General features: G+C 46.7%; 1 protein-coding gene across 1 annotated transcript; it reads left to right on the top strand.

The window, feature by feature from the left end:
- Window positions 412-21,076, top strand: EIF2D (eukaryotic translation initiation factor 2D). Its single transcript, XM_003482660.4, is given in 16 exon segments — window positions 412-622; window positions 1,527-1,717; window positions 3,267-3,350; window positions 4,369-4,459; window positions 7,577-7,684; window positions 9,809-10,065; window positions 10,524-10,641; window positions 12,820-12,865; window positions 13,273-13,376; window positions 13,497-13,646; window positions 14,016-14,105; window positions 15,002-15,097; window positions 16,369-16,489; window positions 19,175-19,349; window positions 20,874-20,918; window positions 20,921-21,076. Coding segments are annotated over 16 exon segments (1,755 nt in total). The 5' UTR covers window positions 412-566; the 3' UTR covers window positions 20,944-21,076.

Raw genomic sequence — 22,466 nt, 5'->3', positions numbered from 1 at the left:
GAAAATCTTGGAGAGAATCCTAGCTGAGGCCCTTAGTGGGCAATTAAATGTAAAGATCTTGATAAACAAGAGTCCTTAAGAAAAGCATTCAGGAGGATTGCAAGTCTAATAAAACACAAGAGTTCAATTAATTTTGTGGAAATGAACTAACCTGAATGGAATGGGAGCTAACAGAGCTCCTACTCAACACTCCGTAACGCTGACCAAGTGGAAACCAACAGCACCGCGTGGGCACCGAATGTCCTCACCTACCCGCCAGCAAGAAGCGCTCGCGCAGGCGCAGAGCCCGGCCCCACCGGCGAGGCGGCGAGGGTGGTGCTTCCCTCTCAGCGCGGGAGTCCGCCCCGCCTTCTGCGGCCCCGCCCTCCGGGCTTCAATTCCGGGCATTGCCACTAGGGGCGGCCGCGAAGCTGCGCGGCCTCGGTTTCCAGCCGGGCCTTTTTCACAGCCGGGCCCCAGCATGGCTACCCCCAGGACTGCGCGTCGGGAAGCCGCTGTGCTCTCTCTTTCCTGACAGTCCCTAGCTTCTGTGGTCTCCTTCTCTTCCCCAGCCCACTCCAGCAGACATGTTTGCCAAGGCCTTTCGGGTCAAGTCCAACACGGCCATCAAGGGGTCGGACAGGTGAGGGAAAGAGGGGCCTGCTCTGCCCATTAGGGCACCCAGACATCTCTCAAGCCCGGCTGGCTCACAGCCCTTTCCGGGCTCAATCAGCCGACCTGGGGTGGGGACTGAGGGATCGGCCTGAGAAGGGCCTGCAGGGGGCAAGGGTGAGTTAGACACATTTTGAAGGTGAAGATGGAGAGGAGGCCTGATTTATTTCCCAGGCTGTCTCTTGGATATTCTAGTGGGTTTAAAATAAAACGTAATCCAATCAGCACGTATTCACTGCAGTCTGTTTAAGGTGTGGAGGATGCAAAAATGAAGACATATAGGAGTCCCTGCCCTCTCAAGAGCTTAGGTTCCCTTAGGAGAGATTAGGTGGAGCACAGAGAACTGTAAGTATATGAGAAGTGGCTAGTGATTCCCTTTGGCAGAAGATGAAGGGTGAAGTAAGAAAGGATAAGGCACATGTGGTAACAACTGTATCTGTTCAGTGTTGCAAATGCAGATATCACCTTGGGGATTTTGGAACCAGTGTTCTATAATTGTCATTTTGGTGCCCTAGTATAGCTGTTTAATGCTGAACTGACAGATTTGCCCACCACATATGAGTGGGTCTCAGAGCTATGCAATGCATGGAGTCAGGAAGGCAGGGTTGAGTTTTCAGTGGCAGACTTAACTTGGGTTGCTCCCCGTTTCAGGTTTTTGTTTTTGTTTTTTTCCTTCTTCTTTCATTACAAAATGGAAAGATGTGCCCCATGAACATATGAAAACAGATGAGACACTGGATGAGAAAGAGAGTAAGATGTGTTAGAATAGGGCATTGTAAACCAGTCTTTTCCTTGGCCCCCGTGGGTCTGAGTCCTCAAGATTTATTAAAATCCATCCAGGCAGCATTCATACCAGGTACGTGTGCTTTCTGCAGGAGAAAGCTTCGTGCAGATGTGACAGCTGTTTTCCCCACTCTTGGAACGGATCAGGTCTCTGAGTTAATACCTGGAAAGGAAGAGCTCAACATTGTGAGGTTGTATGCTCACAGAGGGGACGCAGTGACTGTGTACGTGAGTGGTGGTAACCCCATCCTATTTGAACTGGAGAAAAACCTATATCCAACAGGTATGGCAATAGGATGGAGATGGCCATTACTGTGGTCCTTGCCTGATATCTGTTTCTCTTTGTTTCTTCCATTAACCTGTCTTCCTTAAATAAGTGCAAAATCTCCCAGTATCATCCCCAAGAATCTTTTTGGACTTAGTGTACCTAGAATTTATTCTCAAGACTGGAAATTGCTACAGAAGGGAGGGAAAAAGCAGCTAACACAGAAAGAAAGTGATTGCCAAGGGAAATTCTGAGATGAAGAAACACTGGTCTCTAGTGAGTTAAATAGGGATGGAGCAGAGATCTTGAAAAGGGTGGACTTTTAGGGCATGTAGAAAATATTTCTTAAAACTGTCACCAGTGGAATATTCTTAAGATACTGAAGAGATACTGTCATAGAAAAGAAGCTGGATTAATTAAACTCCATACCCAGCTGTCTCAGTGAGATGTTGGTTCAGATATCTCCCAGGGATTCTTTCTTAGGCTCTGCCTGTCTCCCAGGATTCTTTTCTTTCTTCTTTGTCACAGATCTTAGAGAGTCTTTTTCCTTTTCCGTGGCTGCTGACACCTGCCTTGTCATTTGGGGCTTTTCTTTCTTCCAGCTTGGCTGCTGCAGTGCAGTACAGTCTCCTCCACCAGCCCATCCCTACCCCCACCCACTTTGCTGCTGTTCAAAGACAAGTCCTTTTTGATCTAAGGGTTTTCTTTTCTTTCTTTTTCTTTTCTTTTTTTTTTTTTTTTTTGCTTTTTAGGGCCGCACCCACGGTATATGGAGGTTCCCAGGCTAGGGGTCTAATGGAAGCTATAACTCATAGCCTACACCAGAGCCACAGCAATGCCAGATCTGAGCCGCATCTGCACCTACACCACACCTCACAGCAACACCGGATCCTTAACTCACTGAGGGAGGCCAGGGATCGAACCCACAACCTCATAGTTCCTAGTTGGATTCGTTTCTGCTGCGCCAAGACGGGAACTCCAATCTAAGGGTTTTTATTACTAATCACTATGGAAACAGAGGGAATAAAAATAATAAACATGGGAAAGTTTCAAAATTTCGTACAGGCTGGCGCCCTGTTCTTGGTTTATTTGCTGCTGAGGTCGTAAATGGAATCCTCATTGGATCTCTTTCCCCACTTTTATTCGCCATGGCCATTTTCTGCTGCTGTAATCTAGATGGAACCATAGGTGCCTCCAAGTCTCAAGTGACATCCAGTTTCTTAAGTCTCTACCTTCTTCAAGACTGCAACCTCTTTGAGAAGGGAGTCAGCCCCATGCAAACTATATGGAATGTGCTTCCCACAGGCAAAGGGGCACTGGTTCCCAGAGAAGGGGAAAGGGATATTAGACAGGCAGAAGCAGAAGTCAACTTAATACTAGTTGTAGCTTTACTCACAAATATCCAACTCTGGCAGTTAAACAAACTCTTAAAGCTGTAGCTCACTTCATGTGTCTTCCTACCAGTAAAAATGGTCACTTCTCAAGAAGTCACCATATTGTTTGGCTTTGCCAGGTCCCAGGATTGACTTTTTGGCCGTAAATGTTTTCTGGTTCTCTTTTTGGACAGTGTACACCTTGTGGTCTTATCCTGATCTTCTACCAACGTTTACAACATGGCCTCTGGTGCTCGAGAAACTGGTAGGGGGAGCAGGTGAGAGTGTTTTCCTCTATTCTGGATACTGGCTGAAACCTACTTAGTAAAGACCAACTACTTTATTATTTTTGTATTTTTTTGTCTTTTCTAGGGCCTCTCCCGTGGCATATGGAGGTTCCCAGGCTAGAGGTCTAATCGGAGCTCTTGCTGCTGGCCTATGCCAGAGCCACAGCAACGCCAGATCCAAGCTGTGTCTGCGACCTACACCACAGCTCACGGCCACGCTGGATCCTTAACCCAGTGAGCAAGGCCAGGGATCGAACCCGCAACCTCATGGTTCCTCGTCGGATTCGTTAACCACTGCACCACGACGGGAACTCCGAGGCTGACTACTTTAATAAATGTACCCATGTCATGCATTCATATGATTAAAAAGTGGAATTTTCCTCCTATGTTAGTTGTTTCTCTCACTTGGCTGCTCCCATAAGCTCTCTGGGCCTCTCTGACCCTGTTGTAGGGCTTAAATAAGCTAAGTGACATAAAAGTACTTTGCGGGAGTTCCTGTCGTGGCTCAGTGGTTAACGAATCCAACTAGGAACTGTGAGGTTGTGGGTTCGATCCCTGTCCTCACTCAGTGGGTTAAAGATCTGGCGTTGCCATGAGCTGTGGTGTAGGTCGCAGATGCAGCTCGGATCTGGCGTTGCTGTGGCTGTGGCGTAGGCCGGTGGCTGCAGTTCTGATTAAACTCCTAGCCTGAGAACCTCCATATGCCGCGGAAGTGGCCCTAGAAACGACAAAAAAGAAAAAAAAAAAAAGTACTTTGTGAACTGCCATATGCTATACTTTATTAATAAGCTACATTTAGGAAACCAGAAAAAGCTAGATCATGGAACTGGGCCCTCAGCTTGGTGCTCAAGTTTGACTGCTAGCCTCCCAAAGGGAAAAAGTCTAATGCTCAGGTTGCCCCTTTTTATTTTCATTATGAATAATTGCCATACTTAATAAATGTTTGTTGAGTGAATGGCTCAATGATGGAGTAAACTGTAATTAGTTGTGATGCTTTTGTTTGTTGCAGATTTGATGCTGCCAGGGCTAGTGGTGCCCCCTGCTGGTCTGCCTCAGGTACAGAAAGGTGACCTCTGTGCCATTGCCTTGGTGGGGAACAGGTACTGTGTCAGTCAGCTGCGCTTTTGGGGAAAAAACTTAGGAGGGGTGGGAATGACAGCTCCATGGCATATGGGAAAAGGATTAAAAGAAAAACCAGATTCCTCTGTAAGAATCAGAGTGGGGAATGGCAGTGAGCTGCTTGTAGGGTGTCGACACATCTGGGTCAAGAGTATTTGCTCCTGCTGCAGCTTCTCCTTTTTAGAATTAAAATTTTTCTTTTATCCTTTAAAATTAAAAAATATATATATTTATAGCAGAGTTACAAAGGTAGTACAGAGTTTAGATATACTCCTAACCCAGCTTCCTGGGATAACATCTTACATAACCACAGTACTGTTACCCAAACTAGGGAATTAACATTGGTACAATCCTATTAACACTATTATAGACTTTATTCATATTTCCCCAGTTTTCCCACGGTGTCTTTTTTTCTTTCTGTTCAAGGACCCAGTCTAGGGTGCCACATTGCTTTTATTTGTCATGTCTGCTTAGTCTCCTGTCTGTGACATTTCCTTGGTCTTTCTTTGTCTTTCATGACTTTGATGTTTTTTTCCTCCCAGCATCCACATCATCATCCTCATCTTTTAATTATTTTTAACAGATTTATTGAGGTATAGTTTACATACTGTAAAATTCACCTGTTTCAAACGTACAATTCAGTGATTTTTAGTATATTTATAGAATTGTTCAGCTATCACCACTGCTTCTTTCTTAAAATAAATTAGGAAGTGATCATATGAGCAATTCTGAAAAATCAAAAGCCCCCTCACCCCACCATCCTTTTCTCCTAGAAGCAACCATTATCATTCTGATGCATGTCCTTGCCAGCCTTCTTCAATGCATATGTACACGTGCATACAAAATGTGTGATATGGGGTGTGTATGTTTAAAAATATAGACAAACAGAATTAAACTTCTTTTTCACTTAAGATGGTGCAGAAATTTCCTGTGTCAGCAAGCGCACATAAGCTGAATCTTTTTTTTTTTTTTTTTTGCTTTTTTTAGGGCTGTACCTGAGGCATATGGAGGTTCCCAGGCTAGGGACTGAATTGGAGCTGCAGCCGCCGGCCTATGCCACAGCCACCACAACTTGGGATTCGAGCCGTGTCTGCGACCTACACACAACGCCAGATCCTTAACCCCCTGAGTGAGGTGAGGGATCCAACTCAAAGTCTCACGGATCCTAGTTGGGTTCATTAACCGCGGAGCCATGAAGGGAACTCCATAAGCTGAATATTTTTACTGGCTGTGGGCTAATGGAAAAGGTCTTCTCCTAGTGGACATTGGGGTTGCCTCCACTCTGTCACAAACACTATCTTCCTGATGTCTCTAGGGACACTGGTGCCAATATTTTTCTAAAGTAGATACTAAGAAGTAGAACTGTTTGGCCGGAGATTGTGGGTATCTTCTGTTGTCCTAAAAAAGTGCTGTAGCAGTTTTCACTCCTACCTACAGGGTCCATGGTGCCAGGTTCCATAAACATCACTGACATTGGATATGACGGGTCATCTTCATTGGTGTCATCCTGAGTGGAAAACGACATCTCATTGTTTTACTCATTGCTTCTTTGAGAGAGAAAGAGAGAGAGATTGTAGGCATGGTGGTGGTACTGGGGTCAGTGTTCAAAGATCTTATTTTTGCTGCTCATATTCCCCTATTTTCCTCGAACCTTTTGGAACCAAGCACTAGAAATGTTTCCTTCCTTGTTCACCTGTAGCAAAACTTGCAGTTGAAAACAATGGTGGTATTATTGTTTTTTCCCCCCAGTATTCTGTCCACAACAGGAGGAAACTACATAAATGTATAATGGGTCTGCTCAGCTTGGCTTTTAGAGCGTATGTAGAAATGAAGCCTAGGTAGTTTATAGCAGGAGATAAGGGTACAAGTGACCCTTTATTGAAACTGCAATCCATGTTCAAGGCTGAAGTTCCTGAACCTTGACCCTTCCGAGGGTGAGGACAAAGACCTCTCTTTTAGGAGCTGGGAAAGAAGCCAGGCTCAAAGATTCTGCGGCAGGTACTGACCCTTGGGGACAGTAAGTGGAACCACCAGATTAACAAACATTTTCTGAAGTTCCAATGTTGGGAACTCTGTCCTTGATCTTCTCTTTTGGGGCCCAGGCAACTTTTGCCTGGCTTGTCAAATCCCCTCCCGTTAGCCAGCTGGACAGGGATCCTTACAGGCAATGTGTTCTCCATGCTTGAGTAACACCGAGCTGACAGAGATTTCCCATTTGGGCTTTGGAAGTTTTTTGTAGTTATTGTAAATGTGATGGTTTTTGATATTCTGCACACATCCAGTTCTTAGAAAGATAGTTACACAGAGCAAGCCTGTGATAAAGAACATCACCCATTATAAAGAGCCAACGCAGGAGAACCTCCCTACTTGGTACCTCTGTATTTCTCTTCTTTCCTCCCTGAGGTATCCCTCAGCCTGACGCATGGCTTGTGAATGGCCTCCCTTCTGAACTTCCCTATAGGATGGCTATGCCTTTTTTAAGGTAGGGAAGATAATTTATATTTTTGGGAGTTCCCATTGTGGCTCAGCGGTAATGAACCTGAATGTATCCATGAGGATGCGAGTTCATCGCTGGCCCTGCTCAGTGGGTTAGGGATCCGGCGTTGTCATGAGCTGTGGTGAAAGTTGCAGATGTGGCTTGGATCCCGTGTTGCTATGGCTGTGGTATAGGCCAACAGCTACAGCTCCGATTAGACCCCTAGCCTGGAAACTTGATATGCCACAGGTGTGGCTCTAAAAAAAAAAAAAAAAAAGAAAAAAGAAAGAAAAAAAATTATATTTTTGAAATTAGAGAAAGGGAAATTTAAATATCCTTCCAAGTTCTGCCTGGGTTTGAGGCATAATAGGAATCAAACAGTCATGACATCAGTAGAGGAGTTGCTTACACAGAAGGCAGTATTTGGTCAAGGGATTTTGGAAAGTCGTATTTATAGGTAACTTGAAGAAGACAGAGACCAGACTGAGTTTTAGTTTTGCTTTACAAGTGGATGCTTCAGGTTGGCAAGTAGGGTGCTTGGAGCACATGCGAAGGAAGCTGGTCCTGACATGTGCCCTCCTGGAAGACTTTCCCTGACCCTTGTCTCTGGCCTCCTCCTCAGAGCCCCCGTTGCCATCGGAGTCGCTGCCATGTCCACGGCTGAGATGCTGACCTCAGGTCTGAAGGGAAGGGGCTTCTCTGTGCTCCACACCTACCAGGACCACTTGTGGTGGGTTCAGTGTTTCTTCTGTTTTACAGGGAGCTGGGGGGTGGGGTGGAGAGAGCCTGGATTCAGAAGTGAGAGTTTTGGCCCCTGCTGTGCCAATCAGCAAATTGCTGACCTGAGAGGCACTGATTTCCTGGCTAAATGTGGAGAAAAGTTTTGTGGGTATTTTGTTTCGTTTTACTTATTCAGGCAAAGAAATTGCAGAGAACTTTTAATTGTTTTCTAGGTAAATTGTAGACTCCTAGGCCTGGAAGAAGCCCTTAGGGATTGTCTTCTCTGCCTCTCAGTACAGTGATGCCCTCTATCTTTACAGCATTATTCAATCAGGCCTTTTCTGCCACAGACATTTAGACATCTTCTGGCCCTGTGACCAATTCGTGGAAATTCTCACATCTGAATCCAAATCAAAGTAGAGCGGCTCCTCAGGCACCAGGGTGATAACCTGATTCCTTGCTTGTTATTCAGGTTTCAGATTCCAGATCTGCTCCCCCTTGTGGAAGGTGCACTTTCTCACTGTGACAGTTGCTCTCTAGAGCTATGTGCCAGTTTATTTTCTGGTTGTTTTCTTGTCATTTAACCAAAATAGTAAATAGTGCTTTTCTTTTTACCCAATCCTTTGGCCAAGTATTGTGGCCTGTCAGTAGATTTACCCTTATATTTTTAGTCAGTCTTGGAGTTACTCATTTTACAAGTATTGGTCAAACCCTGCTTCTCTGGAGGTACAGCCTCAACAGCTGGGTTTCAGCAGCCATCTGAGGGCTGCTCACTGATGTTCTCCCAACACCGTGTTTTCTGACTGTTAGAAATTGTTTTACCAGAAGCTGCCTCAGTCTCCCCTCCTCCCACCCTTTGAAAATACTCATGTTGTTTATCTGATCAGCAGAGCCTAAACACGCACTCATGCCTCTCTATTAGCCATACTAATAAGCCTTGCTGCCGCTGTTAGTAAACCTTAGTTTGATTTACATAATCTAGAGTTCCCATCGTGGCACAGTGGAAATGAATCCAACTAGTATCCATGAGGACAACAGGTTCAATCCTTGGTCTTGCTCAGTGGGTTAAGGATCCGGTGTTGCCGTGAGCTGTGGTGTAGGTCGCAGACACAGCTTGGATCTGGTGTTGCTGTGGCTGTGGCGTAGGCCGGCAGCTGCAGCTCCGATTGGACCCCTAGCCTGGGAACTTCCATATGCCATGAATGCGGCCTTAAATTTCAAAAAAAAAAAAAAAAAAAGAAAGAAAGATTTACATAGCCTTAGCTAAGATAAAGCTTTTTGCTTTCACTACTCTGCCTGCTCTGCTATGTGGCATCACTTTTGTTCCTGTCTTTGCAAGGCTTTGTGACATAAAAGCATTGTAAGCTCTACTCCACGTTAGATTGCATTCTGATTTAACACAGAAGCAACTGATTTTGTAGTCGTGAGTAATCTAGGTGTTTGCACTTTGTTACATATTCTGAGCCTTGGGTTTGATTTCACCAAACTGGCATTTGGGATCTAAATTTTGTCAATTCAAAACAGTTTGGTTTTTAATTTATATGAGAGGAATACTTTGGGAAGGAGGCTTCTCTGTCTTTAATTTTTCTCTGTCCCTGAATTTCTGTTAATAATATTATTTCTTTTTTTTTTTTAAATTTTAAGTGATTTTTATTTTTTCCATTATAGTTGGTTTACAGTGTTCTGTCAATTTCTACTGTACAGCATAGTGATCCAGTCTCTCTCTCTCTCTCTCACTCTCTCTCACACACACACACACACACACACACATACACCTTCTTTTTCTCACATTATTCTCCATCATGTTCCATTGTAAGTGACTAGATAAGTTCCTGTGCTATACAGCAGGATCTCATTGCTTATCCACTCCAAATGCAGTAGTTTGCATTATTATTTCTTTGGATAAGGAGGAGACAAGAATTATTCTCCCCATTTCAGAGATGAGGAAACTGAGGCATGGGACTTTTCTGGGCCCAGAATCACAAACAGAGTTGAGGTGCACACCCCAGCTCTCTGGCCTCCCTGACACTCCTGTCTGTGGCTCTTACTCTCTCTGGACCCCCACTGACCCCCTGGCTGGGGATGGAGAATATTGTGGCTGCAGCTCAGTGTTTCTGACCTGAGGATTTTGCAGGCGATCTGGAGAAAAGTCCTCTCCACCATCCATTGCTCCACTGACCCTGGATCCCCCCGATCCCAGTGAAGAGAAGGGGTCTGTCCAGGCGAATGCTGCCCTTCAGGGAGACATGAGGCACCTGACCCTGGAGGGAGAGGAGGAGGAGTTTGGGGAGGTTCAGCAGAGGTGTGCGGAGAAGTCCCTGTCAGAAGCCGCAGAAGACCCCAATGTCGGGGGCCTGAACCCAGACCCCACAGACGGCAAGACCCTTCAAGGTACAGCTCTGGGAGTAGAAGGGCCCATCTCCTCTCCGTGCAGGAGGCTGACGTGTTCTGGCTAGAGCAGCACCGCAGCTTGGCGCGGCGGGAGGGCCAAGCCCTTATTTTTGGTGGAGGCGGCGTGACAGCCCTTTGCCCTCCCACCGTCTTTTCCACATGAGTCACTGTCCCGTGGGTACCCATCGGCCCCACCATTTGGACACAGCCCTCTCAGGTTTCTTCTGGCTCTGACTTCTCTGCCTGAGAAGGATGTGCGCCTGGCGGGGTGGCACCCTGTGGCCTGACTCCTCCGAAAAGGCTCTGTTCCAGAGAGTCTGGAAGCTTTGGTGTCTGGGAATGGGCTTGCTCCAGAGCTGAGGGGTGAGGTCGGGCTGTGGCCACCCGGGGAGTTTATGGTGTCATGCATGTCTTCTGCATCCCTCAGGAAGGGCGTGGTTCTTGCCTTTTCCTTACAGATCAAATGGACGAACTGTTAGAGAGATGCTTCCTGCATGCTTTGAAGTGCCGACTCAAAAAGGCCGACCTCCCTTTACTCACCAGCACTCTCCTGGGCAGCCACATGTTCTCCTGCTGGTATGGAAGGCGTGGTGTGGGCGGAGCCCGGGGCCTGGGTCTCTCTTTTGCTCTTTTGGTGGAGACTGATGGGGGCGTTGGCTATTGAGGGACATAATGAGGAAAGAGTGAAATGGAGGATTGATCTGGTTAATACTGAGTTTTAAAAACTTCACTTTTAGGCAGTGAAAGGATGTTGAGGAAGTGAAGGTTAAAATTCCCAAGATGCAGAGTTCCCATTGTGGCTCAGTGGTTAACAAACTCGACTAGCACCCATGAGGTCACAGATTCGATCCCTGGCTTCGCTCAGTGGGTTAAAGATCCAGTGTTGCTGTGAGCTGTGGTGCAGGTCATGGACCTGGCTAGGATCCGCATTGCTGTGCTGTGGTGTAGGCTGGCGGCTACAGCTCCAATTGGACCCCAGCCTGGGAACCTCCAGGTGCCGAGGGTGCAGCCCTAAAAAGACAAGAAAAAAAAAAAAAAAAGTTTCCCAGGATGCTCTGAGTACTGCTTCTGCTGTGGCGATTCTGGGCTCGCTCATGAATCGGGAGGCATGTCCTGTCCATGAAGAGTCCCGGGCAGCCTCTTTGTCCAGAGGCTTCCTCTGGACTGTTCAGTCCCCTCACACGCTTCTGAAGAATAAGTGGGACAGATTAGGTTGTATCAGGAGGAAGAATCAGTGTGAACCCCTCCCCCTTCCTCCCAAACAGAAGCCACTGGGAGGGGAGTATTACATGTAAATGAAACCTGACTTTGAAGACAGAGCCACCTGGGCTCAATGCCAGCTCCCCAGGGTGCTGGAGCAAGGCAGATCTGAACCCATCACCAGGCTTCTCTGAGCCCTAATTTCCAACACTTGAAGGATTGCTGTCAGGATCAAACAACCTAACCCCCGTAAATATTATCAGGTCAGGAGATTTGCTCATTGATTTTTACTTGAAATCTGAACTTATTTCTTTTTGAGAGTTTTGCTTTTTTTTTTTTTTTTAAAGTAGTTTTAATGTAATTGTCTTCCTCTTTACATGTGAGCTTCCTTAAGGCATTCTACACACGTGTGGGGCCTGAAGTGTGTGCCAGGGTTACTTGGTAATTTGTCCTGACCTTGCTGGGCCACAAGTAACTAACAAAAGGGATCCTGGAATACTCTCCAGGGTAGAGGTTCCTAACCTAGGGTGGGTTCTAGACGGGCTCCCTGTGAATCCCACTGCTATTGCTTGTCACATTTGAGAGAAGATGTACGTTCTAGGGAGATGGAATGCCCATAGCTTTCATTAGGGACTCACCCCTGAAACCAGGAGAGTAGGAAAGGAATTAGCAAGCTTTTTCTATGAAGAGTCATCTAGGAGTTCCCTTTGTGGCTCAGCGATAACAAACCCGACTAGGATCCATGAGGATGTGGGTTGATCCCTGGCCTCACTCAGTTGGTTAAGGATCTGGTGTTGCCGTGAGCTGTGGTGTAGGTCGAGGCTTGGATTCCGTGTTGCTGTGGCTGTGGTGTAGGCTGGCAGCTGTAGCTCTGATTCAGCCCCTAGCCTGGAACCTCCATATGCCTCTGGTGCAGCCCTAAAAAGCAAAAAAAAAAAAAAAAAAAAAAAAAAATCAGCTAGTAATTATTTTAGGCTTCTCAGGCCCTACCATCCCTTGCAGCCATTCAAGTCTGCCTTTGTGGCACTAAGACAACTGTAGACTGCAGATGAACAGGCGTGGCCGGAATCGGCCTGCAGAGGTAGTTTGCCAAATCCTGCTCCAGCCTGGCCACCGCAGTGAGCTTGGTGAAGCTTTTGAGGCCACAGGAGGTTATTTAGTTTGAGAGGAATCTAAAGCTGTATCTAGCACAGTAGCCAGGAGCCACGTGTGGCTATTTACAGTAGTTAAAATGGGATACGATTTGAAGTTCAGTTCCTTTGTCACACTGGTCACATTTTGAGTGCGTAATAGCCCCGTCTGGCTCGTGGCGACCACATTTGATTGCAGAGAACACTCCATCTTTAGGGAAAGGTCTATCAGACAGCAAGCACCTAGAGTGTCCTGACATCTCTATCACTCTCTGGTGCTGCCACTGGGCCGAGAGTTCTGAAACAGCGGCTTCTTTCCAAACACATAGGAGGAAGGCTGAGAAAGATGCCCTCCTCTCAGTGTCAGGCAGGCCCCGCCACTACCGCCGTGTTAGCTTAACTCGCCTTTTCCATCTGCCATCAGCCCCGAGGGACGACAGCTGGACGTAAAGAAGTCAAGCTACAAAAAGGTAAGCGGGAACCTGCTCTGCACCCCACGCAGAGAGTTGTGTGGGGCACACATGGCGTGAGCTGGCTGGACACTGGGGAAGCCCTGTCCGCAGGGCTGAGGCTAGAATTAAGCTTTTTGATTCCAGGTATAGCGGGGGAGGACAGCTCCCTGGGCTGAGGCAGTTGGGTGGGCGCCAACTCCCCTCTGTCCTTCCCACCCCCGTCCGTCTGATCAGAGTCCCGAAAGGCTTCACTGGTTAGTCCCTGACCCTCAGGGTGGGGGCCTCCCACTTCCTAGCTGGATGAGGACGGGGACCGTCCCACGTCCCTCCCTAGGACCCTCCCGGCTTGGTGTCTGGCACGTCACAGGTGCTCAGTGTGTGCGCGCCATCGACGAGGTCCCTCCCACCGGCCCTCTCTCCCTTAGCTCTCTAAGTTCCTGCAGCACATGCAGCAGGAGCAGATTATACAGGTGAAGGAGCTGAGCCAAGGGGTGGAGAGCATTGTGGCTGTGGACTGGAAGCACCCGAGGTGAGTGCGGGGGCCTGGTCACCGCAGCTCAGCCCGCCCCAGGGCACCGGGGCCACGGACCGGGAGTCGCCGAGGCACGAGTATAAAATGTGTTTTTTCTTTCCTTCTGCTGGGTTTTAGGATCACATCTTTCGTCATACCCGAGCCCTCCCCGACCTCTCAGACAGTCCAGGAGGGTAGCAGGGAACAGCCCTATCACCCTCCAGATATAAAATCCCTCTACTGTGTCCCAGCCAGCATGACCCTGCTCTTCCAGGAGTCTGGCCACAAGTGAGTCTTTGGAGAGCAGCCCTTCTCTGCCTGCTTGGTGTTCCGGCCTCTAGTCCTCTCAGCCCGAGTCGTGTTCTCCTGTGACTGGCACCACCCGCTTTCCCCCTCTTCTCCCTCCCCCCAGATCCAGCTTCAAGCCTCCTTCCCCAGGGACGTGTCTCTGGACTAAATGAACGAGAGAGTAGGTCTCCCTTTTCTACCTGTAATTATTCTCCACATGGCCCTGCTGGCCTCAGGCAGGAAAAGGGAAGAACGCCGAGAAGCCGAGGACGGCGCCCTGCCGAGCAGGGAGTGAGTCTTGGTGTTTGCAGTTTACCCCCCGACCCCCCGGCACAACACGAATAACCGCCCCGGTCCCTTCTCACCTAGGAAGGGGAGCATTCTCGAGGGCGGCGAGGTCCGAACGATCGTCATCAGCTACGCCAAGAAACATGACCTGGTTGATGCAGACAACAAGAAGTGAGTGGATGGGGAGGAGAGCTTGCCCGAGCTCGCCTCTAGCAGATGCGGACATTCGAGGGGGGTGGCCGGGCTGGAGAGGGCGCAGGAGATCCCAGCCTTTGCGAAATAATTGAGGCCAGTGGTTTCTAAACACTCGAGTTGTGGCCTAGGGTCTTCAGATCCACGTTCACTGTCAGTGTTGACGGAGCCTGAGGGAGCATCGTCTCGTGTGTATCTACTACTGATTTTCAAATGCAGGTGCTATTGTGAGGAATAAAATGCAACCTTTACAAAATTTTACCAGAGTCATCTTAGCTTTTTGGTATTCTCTATCTTCTTAGTAAGTGGATGCAGAAGGCAAGCTACTAAATGAAGAGTGTTCCATTAATTTTTTAACTTCAGAAGACACCCTCATGATCAAGAAGTTGGGAACTACTGGCTTAATTGTGGTTAGTTAGTAGCAGAACTAAGCCAGGGAACCCAGTCTTGGGATTTTTCCCATCCCACTTTCCCCTCCCCCGCCTGCTTCTTTGTTCTAGGAAAACACATGTGTGACCTCCCATCCAGAGGGTACATTGCTTCATGGACTCTGGTCCCTAATTGGTCCTGATAATCCTGAATGACTATAAATAACACATAAGAGATGAATCCTGGAGTTCCCCTGTGGCGCAATGGGATCAGTGGTGTCACTGCAGCGCTGGGACGCGGTTTGATCCCTGGCCCAACATAGTAGGTGAAGGATCTGGCATTGCCCGAGCTGCGGTGTAGGTCACAGCTGCAGCTTAGATCTGATCCCTGGCCCAAGAACTCCATATGCCACGGTGCAGCCAAAAAAGAAAAGAAAAGAAAGAAGATGAATCCTGATCAGAAGGGGTGGGAGTAGGATTTCTTTGTTGCCTCTTCTTTCCCTTTAGTCTGGTGAAATTGGATCCCATCCTATGTGACTGCATCTTAGAGAAAAATGAACAGCACACAGTCATGAAGCTTCCATGGGACAGTCTCCTGAGCAGGTAGTGGGGACTGGCAGCCCCTCTCCAATGTGTCTGTCCCTTCCCCTTAATGTCTGTCATATTTGACTTCAGAATTTTCACTGGCATTGCCTCTGACCTTCTTTCCATAATTCACACCATGTCTATATAAACACAAGCGTGGGTAATTCTAATGTGGAAGGTCTTTGGAACAATTTGAGCCAACGCATTATAGGAGAACTTGAGAGGGAGAGAGAAAAGAACTTTAATTAAAAATAAGAACTCCAGGAGTTCCTGTCGTGGCTCAGCAGTAATGAATCCGACTAGTATCCATGAGGATGTGGATTCAATCCCTGGTCTCGCATAGTGAATTAAGGATCCGGCATTGCTTCGAGCTGTGGTGTAGGTCGCAGATGGAGCTCAGGTCCTGCGTTGCTGTGGCTGTGACATAGGCCAGCAGCTGCAGCTCCAATTCCACCATGAGCCTGGGAACCTCCATATGCCGTGGGTGTGGCCCTTAAAAAAAAAAGAACTTCAAAAAGATATACAAACAAAAAGGAACAAAAGAAATGTTTTTATACCCTTTCTTTTCCACATAACCAAAACTGAAAATAATTTATATCAGGAGTCATTTAGCAACTACGGCCTCTGGGCCAAATCTGGCCAGCTACCTGTTTTTATAAATAAGATTTTATTGGCACATGGCCACACCCATTCGTTTATGTATTGTCTTCGGTGCTTTTGTGCTGAATTAAATAGCAGAGTTGAGTAGTTTCAACAGAGACCATATGGCCATTAAAGCCTAAAATATTTAGCATCTTGCCCTTTGTAGAAAAAGCTTGTCAATCCCAATATAAATGATAGCAGAAGAAAATCTGGTTGGACAAAAGGCAGAAATTCCTTGTGGTAAGTGTGTCTGTAAAGGATGTATGATTGGAACCTATCAGAAAGGTGAAGCAGCGCTTTATTATGGGTAAGGTGGGGTCTTGAGGCCGTTAGTAAACTCCACAAGGCTGCCTGGGCCGATTTTTAGAAGGTCAAGCCAGGGAACAGTTCCCAGGGGCTCAAGTCATTGATGTTCCCTTCCCTGCATCGGGGGGTCTTGACTGTCGCTGCACATCTTCCTGTTCAGAGTTTCTGACTTCATTGGTCTGGGGTGCAGCCTCTAGTGATTTGAATGATTCTACTGTGCAGTCAAAGGCAACCCACTGCCTGTAAGATCAGCTTCCGCCCAGCCGCCTGCTGGGAGTGGGGGATAAGGATGTGGTTGCTGTTGGCTTTATCAGTCTCCAGCTCATTAACTCCCATTTCAGATGTTTGGAAAAATTGCAGCCTGCCTATCAAGTAACCTTTCCGGGACAAGAGCCCATTGTGAAGAAAGGCAAAATCTGCCCAATCGACATCACACTAGCACAGAGAGCTTCTAATAAAAAGGTATGTCTTAGTATTTTTAAATTTTTTTTAATTTTTATTTTTGTTTTGCTTGTTAAGGCTGCACCCGAGGCATGTGGACGTTCCCAGGCTAGGGGTCGAATCGGAGCTATAGCTGCTGGCCTACCCCACAGCCATAGCAATGCAGGATCCAAGCCGCGTCTGCAACCCACACCACAGCTCTCGGCAATGCCGGATCCTTGACCCGTTGAATGAGATTGGGGATCAAACCCACATCCTCATGGATACTAGTCGGGTTTCTAACCCCACTGAGCCACAGTGGGGACTCCCAAAAAGGTATGTTTTATAAGACGAAGTTGGTGATTTAATGTCTTTAAGTTCTAGTCTCTCTAATGTGATTGGAGGTTTTTAGATTGGCATCAAACACCTCAAAAGTTGTTTTCTGGAACACCCATGTTTGTGACCGGGTTGGGCCCTATGTAAAACAGGTACAGCTGACCCCCTTCCTCAGTGTCCTCTAGGATTTTGTGCTAAGGAACTTGTTAGAACCTGTTCCAAAAGTAAACAAGATCTTATTTCTATTTTTTTTCTTAGAACTTTGGTATGGTCTTTCAGTTCTTACTCTCTGTTACCTCCTGGGCCTTGCTTAATGCAAATAACTGGCGAAGAAGGTAAAGAATCTCTGGAGGAACCGACCGCGTTTAGCTTGGCCACACACGGTCATAGGGAACAGATTACAGCTGTCCTCAAATATGTGAAAAGCTGTCCTTGGGAAAAGGAGTGCGCTTACTTTGTATGCCTTGAGAAGACAGAAATAGGATTATTGGATAGAAATCCCAAGAAAACAGACTTGGGTTCAAAATAACCTTCCAGTGCCCGGTTATGAGCGTGGGCTTTGAGATTAGAGACCTGGCTTCAAATATGGCCTTTGTCTTGCTGCTTGACTTTAAGCAAGTTCCTTAATATCTATTTGCTCGAGTTTCCTTATGTGAAGAATGGGGATAATACCTGCCTCAAAAGGCACTGTGAGGATCAAATGAAGGAGTATATGAAGGTGAAGGGCTTAGAATAGTCCTTGGCAGGTACACATTCAATCAATGAGAACTGATAATGATAACCTGAAGAACAATCCTGCTTCTTGAATGTGTGCGTATGTGTGATGATGGTTTCGTCTCTATATTAAAAAGAGCCCTTAAGGAGTTCCCGCTGTGGCACAGTGGGTAAAGGATCTGATGTTAACACAGCTGTGGCATAGGTTGCAGCTGTGGCTTGGATTAGATCCCTGGCCCTGGAACTTCTGTGCAGCCGGAAAAAAAGAGAGAACCCTTATCTTTCAGAGCGACATGTTGAAATATTTATAGACCAAATGATGTGATATCTAGGAGGACTTGCATTTAAGTAATGTGGAAGTGGGGTAGGTGGAGAGAGAGCTGAATCAAGGTTGGTCATGAGTTGATAATTGTTGAAATTGGTGGTGGTTACATGGGAGCTCGTTATGCTAGTCTACTTTCATTTATTTATTTAGTCTTTTTTAGGGCTGCACCCACAGCATATGGAGGTTCCCAAGCTAGGGGTCGAATCAAGGCTGGCCTACACCACAGCTCACAGCAACACAGGATCTGCAACTCACTGATCGAGGCCGGGGATCGAACCTGTGTGCTCATGGATACTAGTCAGATATGTTTCCACTGAACCACGATGGGAACTCCCATACTTTTATTTATGCTTTAAATTATCCAAAATAAAAAAAAAAAAAAACTTTGAAAAGCATGTGTTATCAATGAGAGAGATTATCTATCTCACTTAATATGTAACTTATACAGGCACACCTTGTTTTATTGTGCCTCACAGATAATGGGTTTTTTTCAGATTGAAAGTTTGTGGCAACCCTTTGACAAGCAAGTCTGTTAGCACCATTTTTCCAGTATTTGCTCACTTCCTGTGTCTGTGTCACATTTTGGTAATTCTTATAATATTTCAAACTTTTTCATTATTATTATATTTATTATGGTGATCTATGATCAGTGATCTTTGATGTCGCTTTTGTGAAAAAGATTACAACTCCCTGAAGACTTGGATGATGGGTAGCATTTTTTAGCAATAAAGTATTTTTTAATGAAGGTATGTACTTTGTTTTTTAAGACATATGTTATCTCACACTTAACAGTATAGTGCATGTAACTTTTTTTTTTTTTTTTTTTTTTTGTCTTTTTAGGGCCACACCTGCGGCATATGGAGCTTCCCAGGCTAGGGGTCTAATTGAAGCTGCAGCTGCCCACCTAAAACACAGCCACAGCAACATCAGATCCAAGCCGCGTCTGCAACCTACACCACAGCTCACGGCAACGCCGGATCCTTAACCCACGATCGAGGCCAGGGATCGAACTTTCGTCCTCATGGATGCTAGTCGGGTTCGTTAACCCCTGAGCCATGATGGGAACTCCATGTGCATATAACTTTTATGTGCACTAGGAAACCAAAAAATTCATGTGACTTGCTTTATTATGGTGGCTTGGGAACTGAACCCACAATATCCCTGAGGTGTGCCTATATTGGATGGGGTAGAAAGAAAGAATCAATGTAGAAGCACAAAAAGTAAGTATTTGAATGAAAAGGTATGGTTGTAGGGATGCTGACTATAGGGCCTGAGGAAGCTGCTGAGGCCCCCGAAGGCTTCTGGAGGGGAGGGCATGTGGTCTGCGCTACCAACAGTCTTCTGTCCCCCAGGTGACCGTGGTCAGGAACTTGGAGGCCTACGGTCTGGACCCGTACTCAGTGGCAGCCATCCTCCAGCAGCGATGCCAGGCTAGCACCACTGTCACTCCTGCCCCCGGGGCCAAGGACAGCCTGCAGGTCCAGATTCAGGGAAACCAGGTCCACCACCTCGGCCGGCTCTTGCTTGGTGAGCATCCCCCATGAGGAAACTGAGACACTGGTCTAACTTGGCAAAGATCTTCCCACCAACGAAACTCACTCTCTATATGGTCTCTCTAGTTTTTAGCAGCCAGCACAGGGTAGACCTAATGTTGGAACCAAATCCTTTAGCGCGCCCCCCCCCCCAATTCCCATGTTCTCTCCACCAGACTAAATAGTTTTCTTCCTGGTTTCCTCTTTTTATAAAACCTTTGCTGAGCACCCACACTGGGCCAGGCACCTTGCTGGACTTTTCGCAGGCTCGATTTCTTTTCGTCGTAATGATGCTGCATATTTTGCAGATGAGGAAACGGAGGTTCAGTACTTTGCGCTGCGATATCCAGCTGTTGAGTGCTGCAGCTGGGCTCTGAACTTTGATTTGTCGGACTCCAGAGCCTAGGTTCTTTCTATCTGGAGTCACCCAGCCTCCAGGGTGTCCTCAGTTTAAGCTGCCTGAGTCATTCTTCTAAAACAAATGTGGTCACATCATTCCTCTCTAAAAAACTTTTTACGCCTCCTCAGTGCCTTCAGAATAAACTCATAAGCTCAATAAAAAGACCCTCCCCGTCCAGCCCCAGTATTCCATCTGGGTTCTCTGGCAGGTCCTTGACCCCCCCACACCAGGCCTCCACTTGCTGGTCCTCTTGCTGTGGCCCACGTGCACCTGCACGTCCACACCTGGGTGCTTTCCTCCCTGTTGTCCCCTCACCTTGTGTCGTGTGGCCTTTCACAGCCTTAAAAGGCTCATTGGCCCAGCTCAGGGTCACAGGAAGCCTGTCTTAGAACATGTCCCTTTTTTTTTTTCTGTTTCCTTAAATTAACATTTTAAAAACTGCTAACATTACACTTTCCAATTGTGTGAATATTTCTGGTTAGTATCTACAGCTTGGCTGATTTATTCTGTTGTCTGAACTCCCTGTTCGACTGAGCATCTTGAATCAGAGACCTTACCTTTTGAATCCTTGCTTCATGCCCAGGGCCCGGCACATAGTAAATGCTCAATAAGCAAAGGCATTTTATGGTCTCAGGCATTTTATGGTCTCAGGCAGTACACGTTAACTTGTAGAGTTGAGCCCCTTTAAATGAAGAGCCCCATATGAGGTACTCAGAGGAAATACAAGGAAAAAAGATAAGCACATGACTGGACTCAGACACATACTCACACATTCTCCTTGTGAGAACATTATAAATGCCTGAAATGCATCAGAAAGTGGCTATCAATGGGAAAGTTGCTGATATACACACTTGAGCCTCGAGGTGTAAGGATAAATGGTCCATTCCCCTAGGAGTTGAGTTTGAGCTGGGCGTAGAAGAGCAGGTCTCCTGATGGAAGTGGTTTGAACTGAGGCTTGACAGCAGGAACAAGCACACAGTGGCGGGAGGGGGCTGGGAGGTAGCTGTGTGGATTGAGACCAGAAGCATGGGGGCCAAGGAGGGTGATGGTGAGGCAGAGAGGAAGGCGGGGAGGGCAGGAGGAGACCTCACTGAGGAGTCTCTACCTTTTGGATTGTAGATGAGTATCAGCTTCCTCGAAAATACATCCAAGGCCTGGAAAAGGCCCCAAACCTGGCAAGAAGAAATGACAGACTCTTGTTTCATGTGGTCGATCCAGTGGAAATCCAAGCTCTGGCCTGGTAATTTATATAAGTATTTTGAGCTTTTGCGAATTAAAAAAATATATAATTCTTTACCAAAATAAATTTTTATTCTCATCTAAATTTGATTCCCCTTCTTGTTTCCTCCACTTAGCTTCAGATGTTGTACTAAGTTTTCAGGTCGGAAGCCGTTTAAAATGGACACTAGAGGCGGTGATGGAGTGTCTTTTCCATTCATGTGTTTTCTATCAGTTTAATGTGTCCTCTGCTTTCAAGGCCAAATAGTCTATCCAGAGTTCAGGCAGGTGGGGCCTTCCTGTTTTTAAAGGTCATCAGCCTTTTGCTATTCTTATTATCTAAGTAACCTCATAGCCCAAAAATCATTCCTTCACATCTCTAAAGGGTTATTTATATATATATATATATTTTTTTTTTTTTCCTTTGTCTTTTTGCCATTTCTAGGGCTGTTCCCGCAACATATGGAGGTTTCCAGGCTAGGGGTCCAATTGGAGCTGTAGCCACGGCCTACGCCAGAGACACAGCAGCGTGGGATCCGAGCCGCGTCTGTGACCTACACCCCAGCTCACAGCAATACCGGATCCTTAACCCACTGAGCAAGGCCAGGGATCGAACCCACAACCTCATGGTTCCTAGTCAGATTCGTTAACCACTGAGCCACGACGGGAACTCCCTAGAGATATTTATATTTGTCATCAATCAAGGCAAAAGAAGGAAGGGTGGCCCTATAAGCTGTAGCAGAGCTGAGGCTGGATAGAAATAAGAGACAATCTTGGCACATTAGGACGTGGGTTTCCATAGGACAGTGATTTTCCCCAACTTTGGCATGTCGCCACTAGTAGCCGGAAGTTGTGATGCAGCTGCAAGATGATGGCTGTGCTACCGTGAAGAGTCTTAGCCAACACACATTTTCTTTAGTCTCACTCGTCTTCACCTGGGGCTCAGAGAAGTGGTCTTTAGCTGGTCTTCTGAGAATCCTTGAACGTCTCTGAAATGGTGTGCAAGATTTTGTATGACCCTTTTCCTAAAAGAGGTTACCATGCTTTTGTCAGATTCCGTACGGGATCACATGATGCCAGAAAGGTCCAGAACCCCTGCTCAGTTCGTGGCAGTCGGTTCTGTACCAGAGCCCTCCTTGTGCAGCAGGAAGAGGACTGAGCCTCCTTGTCATGTGCTGTGGGAAAGAGAGGGCTGAACCGAATTCCTTCAGAGTTCTTTGGTTTTACCATCAAAAAAATCAATTACAATTCTTTTTTTTTTTTCTCATTGTATTAAAAAAAAAAAAAAAAACAAGAAAGACTTGAAAATATCCACAGTATTCACAAGTACCCCATCTGGAACTTGAAAAGGAAGAAATGGATGAGTGTGAAAATGTGTGCGTGAGGCCCCCCTGCCTTTTGTTATTAGGCCCTGAATAACAGGCCTTTTCACTGGTGACTCCTGTAATTCCCTAATTTTACCAACCCACTCTCTGTTGACATAAGCATATGAAA

This window comes from Sus scrofa, chromosome 9 (genome assembly GCF_000003025.6).
Source record: "Sus scrofa isolate TJ Tabasco breed Duroc chromosome 9, Sscrofa11.1, whole genome shotgun sequence".
NCBI lineage: Eukaryota > Metazoa > Chordata > Mammalia > Artiodactyla > Suidae > Sus > Sus scrofa.
This window is presented reverse-complemented; position numbering and strand designations above follow the sequence as displayed.